The 7,678-nt window shown below is 34.4% G+C and overlaps 1 protein-coding gene and 1 long non-coding RNA gene across 2 annotated transcripts; both read left to right on the top strand.

The window, feature by feature from the left end:
- The first annotated feature begins 314 nt into the window (after positions 1-314).
- LOC128553537 (uncharacterized) lies at positions 315-4,639 on the top strand. The gene is made up of 3 exons (XR_008369364.1): positions 315-541; positions 1,661-1,834; positions 4,431-4,639. It is a non-coding gene; the product is annotated as an uncharacterized LOC128553537 (long non-coding RNA).
- Positions 4,640-5,537: 898 nt separating this feature from the next.
- On the top strand, positions 5,538-6,762 carry LOC123537999 (complement C1q tumor necrosis factor-related protein 4-like). Its single transcript, XM_045321957.2, has 2 exons — positions 5,538-5,553; positions 6,344-6,762. Exons 1-2 carry the CDS (start codon positions 5,538-5,540, stop codon positions 6,760-6,762), a joined length of 435 nt encoding a protein of 144 aa, XP_045177892.2.
- Positions 6,763-7,678: the final 916 nt, after the last annotated feature.

Below are 7,678 nucleotides of genomic sequence, written 5' to 3'. Positions count from 1 at the left end.
CGTAAAGTACAGGCATTAAAATGGGTCATAGGGTGTGCAGAATTCATTTGAAGTTTCTCAATAGTATACAGGACAAATAGACAAGAAAAGCTTTCAATAACTTTGAAGTTAAAGTTATAATTCAAATACTCTCTATATGCAATGCTTTAATTTATATTTGTCATTAACATAGTCTTTCCACTAGTCATACAGACATATGGCGCAGATAATAAACAAAGCATACTAGAAAGCGTGCAAACCTATATTTTCAACAATTACTGGTAGTCACATTAAACAACTGATACAGTCATTACACAGCTGTTATCAAAATAAGATATAATTATTAATTTGCTATACAATCGATGACATAAGCACTGTCCTATATTTTCAGTCGATGGTAAGTGGACAAACTGGTCAGACTGGACATTATGTGACGTCACATGTGGTAACGGAACGCAGACACGGACTCGATCATGTACAAACCCGGCACCTGCTCATGGAGGAGCCGTCTGTACCGGAGAAAGTACTCAAAATGAAAAATGCTCGAAACATTTGTGCCCAGGTACTCAGGCACACGCATTCACGCACGAACGCACACAAACACACACACACGTAATGCATGGCCAAGTTTAGTTATAATCAAGTTTAGATGCAACTATTCAAGGATAATGCCAACTTAATCTCACTTATATGAATTTGACCATCAGCCTGAATGTTTTACTATACCACTATTTTGATATTTGAGTAAATCTGAATTGTACTGATACAATATTTTGCTTCACGTATATTATACTAAGTTAATCTGTCTTTATTCACAAACGTATTATTTTATTAATTAATGCATGTGATGCAATACAATTTGTGTTTATCTTTGAATATATTTCAAATATAAACCGTTGAAGAGACCGTTATGGCCAAGTGATTGAGATCGCTGGCTTCGAACTACCTGTCTCTCACCGGTGTGGGTTTGAGCCTCAGCTGGGGCGTTGAATGCTTCATTTGAGGAAGACATCCTGTTGTCGTACGAAAGGTCAATGGTTCTACCCAGGTAATCGTCCGTAATGAATTGATGCATGGAGGGCACCTGGTGTCTTCCTCAACCATCAAAACTCCGAAGTGACCATAGGGCCTTTAATTGTGCAGGTGCGACGTTTAACCCAATAAAAAGGAAAACAATACAAAATAAAGTTGAAAAAATAAGGAAAATGAAATTTTAGACAAATTGCTTTTCTTTTCTTGAACGTTTTTTTCTTGAAATTGCAAAAAAAATATTGCATATATCTGGCTATTTCTATAAAAAGAACAGAAAAACAAGGAAATATGAACGCATTTCAAATTTGTTTGAATACTCTCTGTTAAACATTCTTATGCAAATATATTGTTCTTTACGAAGCGTATAGTTTGAAGTTGATACGATAAAATCTTTCTTGTTAATTTCAGAATGTTACTTCTTCTTAGGGCATGTAATTAACAAATAAACCATAACATGGCCTGTGGAAGAATGCAGAACCCTATTATGGCAAAGATAAAGGTTCATACATTAAATATCTGTTTTTTTTTTTATTTTCAATCATGCAATTTGCTGCTGTCCTGAAAGTCTGTATTGAAGCATCATTTCTTAAAATTCCTTGTTTTCTTTATTACGACAATTTAATTATCTATACTTACTTATTTTGTGTAGTGACGAATGGCGGATGGACCAACTGGGGTATCTGGTCTATATGTACTGTGACTTGTGGAGGAGGGATTCAGGCGAGGACAAGGACATGTACGAACCCCAAACCCTCTGATCATGGAGAATATTGTACCGGGGATCCATTAAATATACAGTCATGTAGCCCGGAAAGATGTTCACGTATTTACTTTATTTTTTATACAACATTATACCTTCTCTTTATGTTAGTTAGTAGAGTATAATAGTTAAGACAGGACAGCATTCGCTAGTTTAGTTGTCAAAATAACTTTTGTTTGTAAATTATCTTTAAAGTTACCGTCAGAAATATCTCAAAAATTGCAAAAAAAATATTGCATATATCTGGCTATTTCTATAAAAAGAACAGAAAAACAAGGAAATATGAACGCATTTCAAATTTGTTTGAATACTCTCTGTTAAACATTCTTATGCAAATATATTGTTCTTTACGAAGCGTATAGTTTGAAGTTGATACGATAAAATCTTTCTTGTTAATTTCAGAATGTTACTTCTTCTTAGGGCATGTAATTAACAAATAAACCATAACATGGCCTGTGGAAGAATGCAGAACCCTATTATGGCAAAGATAAAGGTTCATACATTAAATATCTGTTTTTTTTTTATTTTCAATCATGCAATTTGCCGCTGTCCTGAAAGTCTGTATTGAAGCATCATTTCTTAAAATTCCTTGTTTTCTTTATTACGACAATTTAATTATCTATACTTACTTATTTTGTGTAGTGACGAATGGCGGATGGACCAACTGGGGTATCTGGTCTATATGTACTGTGACTTGTGGAGGAGGGATTCAGGCGAGGACAAGGACATGTACGAACCCCAAACCCTCTGATCATGGAGAATATTGTACCGGGGATCCATTAAATATAGTCATGTAGTTCGGAAAGATGTTCACGTATTTACTTTATTTTTATACAACATTATACCTTCTCTTTATGTTAGTTAGTAGAGTATAATAGTTAAGACAGGACAGCATTCGCTAGTTTAGTTGTCAAAATAACTTTTGTTTGTAAATTATCTTTAAAGTTACCGTCAGAAATATCTCAAGCACTATATAAAGATTATACATATAGTCTCATTCAGCTAAATTATCATACATACTGCGTATCAAAACGTGGAATAGATGTGTGGTAAATTATTGATAAAAAGCCGAGTATATATTAGTATGTATGATGTAAGGACTAAACCAGAGACACGGGAAAAAATTAACCACTTCATGCATCTACAGAAAAGTAGCTCTGATACTAACCTTTAAAGCGTTAGAAGACAGTGTAATACATATTGGATTGACTTCGTGTTCCTTCTTGTTATAGTTTTACTTTTATTCCTATCCATTTGAGTTTAGCCATTTCATACATGTATCTATATAAATCTCCACGCGGTGAAAATTAAAATAGAGAAGTTGAATTATATATAATACTTATAACCACCTGTTGAATATTTTCTGAAAAACAATTAAATGCCACTCTTCACCCTAATATCTGTAAAATAAGATTAATCAAAGCAATGAGAGTACTGATGTGTCGGTGATATTGGAAGTCTATGGACAGTTACCTGTTTAGGAATTTTGTGGGATATCAAATATTTAGACACAATGTCAATCAGTCATGAATTATATAGGTAGAAAAAGCAGGAGTACTACACTGACCTTAGATAACATTTTGGACGAACAGGAGTTTTTAATAAGACAGCATATCCGATTATCAATTTTAGCTTTCATTACAGTCATCCAAGGCTTTCACGAAACTATAAAAAAATTAGTAAAAAATTTATTATGGCATGATAACACTTTTTACCAAACAACATCCAATTTTCCTACCTAATTTTCATAAAATCAGTATTAGTTTCTTGATAAAATCATATAGTAAGTTCAGTACTGAGTCTTTTAAGGTGAAAACCTTGGTTATTAGATCAAATACTTGAAAAAAATGTTAAAAAGTGTTGAGGACACATAATTTGTCCGATCTTTATTAACCTTGATCAGATTGTTTGTCTTGACGGAAATTAGCTCAAGTTTAAAATTGAGTCATTCATGAAAAAAACTAGGTCATTAGAAACCACTTGTTAACAATCTAGAGGCCACAGTTACTACCTGATCTGAAAGAAAACTTGTCAGAATGTCCGTCTGAATGATATGTAGGTCAAACTGGAAACAACTTCGATAAATTTGGAATGAATGAATCCTGAATATGTAATAAACGATCTCTGTTCTACTTTCATATGTTCTCTACCTGGGAGAAGGATTTGCATACGTAGACATAAATTATCCAGAGCTTAAACTTTGAAACAAGAATTTTTCACCACTGCAATCTGAGGTCTCATTTTTAGATAAACATGTTTTTCATTCAGCACAGAAAATATTCTTCAAGGAAATGTTAGTTGTAGACATTAAAATGGATTCTAGGGTGTGGAACAGTCATTTGAAATTTCTCAATAGTATGCAGGACAAAATTACGAGCAAATCTTACAATAACATTGAAGTTAAAGTTATAATTCAAATACTCACTGTATGCCATGTTATGATTTATATTTGTCATTAACATAGTCTTTCCACTAGTCATACGGACATATGGCGCAGATAATAAACAAAATATGTTAGAAAGAATCAAAACCTATATTTCAACAATTACTGGTAGCCACGACACATAACAGATAAGTCACTACACAGCTGTTATTAAAATAAGATATAATTATTAATTTGCTACACATTGGTGAAATAAGCACTATTCTATATTTTCAGTCGATGGTATGTGGACAAACTGGTCAGACTGGACATTATGTGACGTCACATGTGGTAACGGAACGCAGACACGGTCAAGATCTTGTACGAACCCGGCACCTGCTCACGGAGGAGCCGTCTGTACCGGAGAAAGTACTCAAAATGAAAAATGCTCGAAACATTTGTGCCCAGGTACTCAAGCACACGCACACATATGCACGCACGAATGCACACAGACACACATACACGTAATGCATGACCAAGCTTAGTTATAAACAAGTTTAGAGGCAAATCTTCAAGGATAATGCAATCTGTCATTTATATGAATTTGACCATCAGCCTGAATATTTTACTATACCACTATTTTGATTTTTGAGTAAATTTGAATCTGTACTGATGCAATAGTTTGCTTCACGTATTATTACCTACTTAATCTGTCTGTATACACAAAAGTATTATTTAATTAATTAATGCATGTGATGTAATGCAATTTGTGCAGTTTTTTAATATTCCATATGTAAACCATTGAAGAGACCGTTGTGGCCCAGCAATTAAAGTCGCTGACTTCGAACTACCCGTCTCACACCAATGTGGGTTCGAGCCTCATTTGTGTTGTTGAATACTTCATTTGAAGAAGAGATTCTGGTGGCTTACAGAAGGTAGATGGCTCTACCTAGGTACCCACCTGTAAGGAATTGATGCATGGAGGGCACCTGGTGTCTTCTTCCTCAAACACTAAAGTTCCGAAGTGGCCATAAGACCTATCATTGTGTCGGTGCAACGTTAAACTCAACAAAAACAATAAAAAATTGAAAACATGTTAATAAAAACTAAAAATAATGAAAGTTTACACGAACTGCTTTTCTTCTTTAAATTGCAAAATTACAGGTATTTAATATATTTGGCCATGTCGAGAAAAAATGAAAAGGAAGGAAAATATGGACGCGTTTCCAATTTGTTTGAATACTCTCTGCTAAATATTGCAAATATATTGTCTCTACGAAGCGTATACATTGACGTTCATATGATACAATCCCTCATGTTAATTTTTAGAATGGTATTTCTATTTAGGGCATGTAACAAACAAATCCGCCCTGACATGGCTCTAGGGATAATGCAGAACCAATCATGGGCAAGATTGTTGGTATTTATAAAGGTTTATACATTAAATGTCTGTTTTCTTTTTCAGCCATGCAATCTAAAAATCCTTGTTTTCTTTATCATGGCAATACAATGATCAATAGTTGTTTATTTTGTGTAGTGACGAATAGCGGATGGACCAACTGGGGTTTCTGGTCTACATGTACTGTGACTTGTGGAGGAGGGATTCAGGCGAGGACAAGGACATGTACGAACCCCAAACCCTCTGATCACGGAGAATATTGCAGTGGAGATCCATTATATATGCAGTCATGTAGCACGGAAAAATGTTCACGTATTGACTTTATTATTTTTATACAACATTATACCACCTCTTTGTGTTAGTTAGTAGCGTATAAAAATTAAGACAGGACAGCATTCGCTAGTTTAGTTGTCAATTTTGTAAATTATCTTTAGATTATACATATAGTGTCTTTGCCTTAAATTATCATACAAACTGCTTATGGAAAAATGAATTAGATCTATGTTAAATTATTGCTAAGAAAACAAAGTATATATTAGTATGTCTCTTGTAAGAACCAATCCAGGGAATCTGGAAAATTTTAACCACTTCATGCATCTACAGAAAACATGTTTGATACTTACCTTTAAAGCGTTAGAAGACAATGTAATACATTAACATGTACTGAAGGCAGTTCTTTTCAACCATCTCGGAACGAGAGGTAGTCAATAGGTCGGTAATAGTGTTAGTAGCGAACACATTTGATCACTTAATTCACTTATTACGATGATCCGAAAAGTATATGTTTAAATATGTATATTATATGCTTCAGCAACGGTGTCTGCATTCTCTGTTTATAACCCATACAACCGCACGTCCGATGGTGTATCTAGACTTACATTCTCCAGCATAATATACCAGCATGGGAATGATTTTGATTTGTCTTCTGGAACGTACAAGTGCTCCATACCTGGAACCTATTATTTTGCTGCCACCTTAGTGAAGAAAAGATCAAGTTCCAGAGTGGACCTTGTAGACTGTGATCTTTACAAAAATCGAAATAAACTTATTATAATTAAGGTCGACCCAACAGACAATGATACAGACAAAGGGAGTGCGGCAATATCCCAGTCTGTTGTGATCAATCTTGACAAGGGAGACAACGTGTATCTCGGCAGCTGCAGTGATCCGAGTACCCGTATGGAATATTGGTCTTCATTTACCGGATTTCTTCTTTATCCTGATGATTGATATAACCTACCTTCTGAAACATTTGTTTGTTCTTGGTTAAAAACTGTTCGTAACATTGTTTGTACGGGAACATGATTAAAGTTTAGATTTTCTTATTTCTGTGCACTATTATACTAGTGTGTAGTAAATTGCATTTTGGCTGCTTTTTATACAGTCATCATTTAAAAACTTGCACACAAATTGATAAAATTTTCATGAGAATGACAAAAATCAAAATCTATTTGCACTAAATGCGTATCTTGTTTAACTGATTGCAAACAAAAGGCGCAATAAAATAATATTCTCAAGAAAAATGCAAACGATTTTTAAGTAATTATAGGTACATCAATGTGGATATCCTTTGGAATAACCCTCAATGAGCCTAAAAGTCTCATTAGCAAATATGTTCTTGCTTTAGGGTACTCAAAATGTCCACAATGGAGTTAAACACATCATGAAAAAATGGGCACTTACTTAGCTTATTACTGGAACATTAGAAAGTATAAAGTGCATCCAATAAGGATAATATTTATTCATTTGGAACAGAAAACACACAAGTAGATATTTACCTTATCAAATAGTCCATGCCATCCAGGTATTGTCATTTTTGTTGAAGGCATTCAAGCTTTAATACAATAACAAAGATAAAAGGTAAGTGTAGATGTCTCGGAAGTACAGAGCACCCAAAACATAGCCGTAGCGCCATACAGATCAGCTCAAGCGGAAAACCCATTCTACTCGATCCTCGGAGGATGGCCAAAACGAGTACTAAGGCTCCGACTCGAAGTTTCTTCGAGTCAGCCATTTTCCGTCAAGGAATTTCGCTATCTGACTCCGAGGATTTATGCGAAGTCACTCGAAGGAAATCGTCGAAGTGACTCGAGATGAAATCCAATTAGCGGAATACACACCTATATTGTTTTCTTTTGTTTCCGAG

The sequence above is a fragment of the Mercenaria mercenaria genome, unplaced genomic scaffold, assembly GCF_021730395.1.
Source record: "Mercenaria mercenaria strain notata unplaced genomic scaffold, MADL_Memer_1 contig_3927, whole genome shotgun sequence".
Taxonomy (NCBI): domain Eukaryota; kingdom Metazoa; phylum Mollusca; class Bivalvia; order Venerida; family Veneridae; genus Mercenaria; species Mercenaria mercenaria.
The sequence above is the reverse complement of the archived record's forward strand: the minus strand, read 5'-3'. Positions and strand labels throughout refer to the sequence as shown.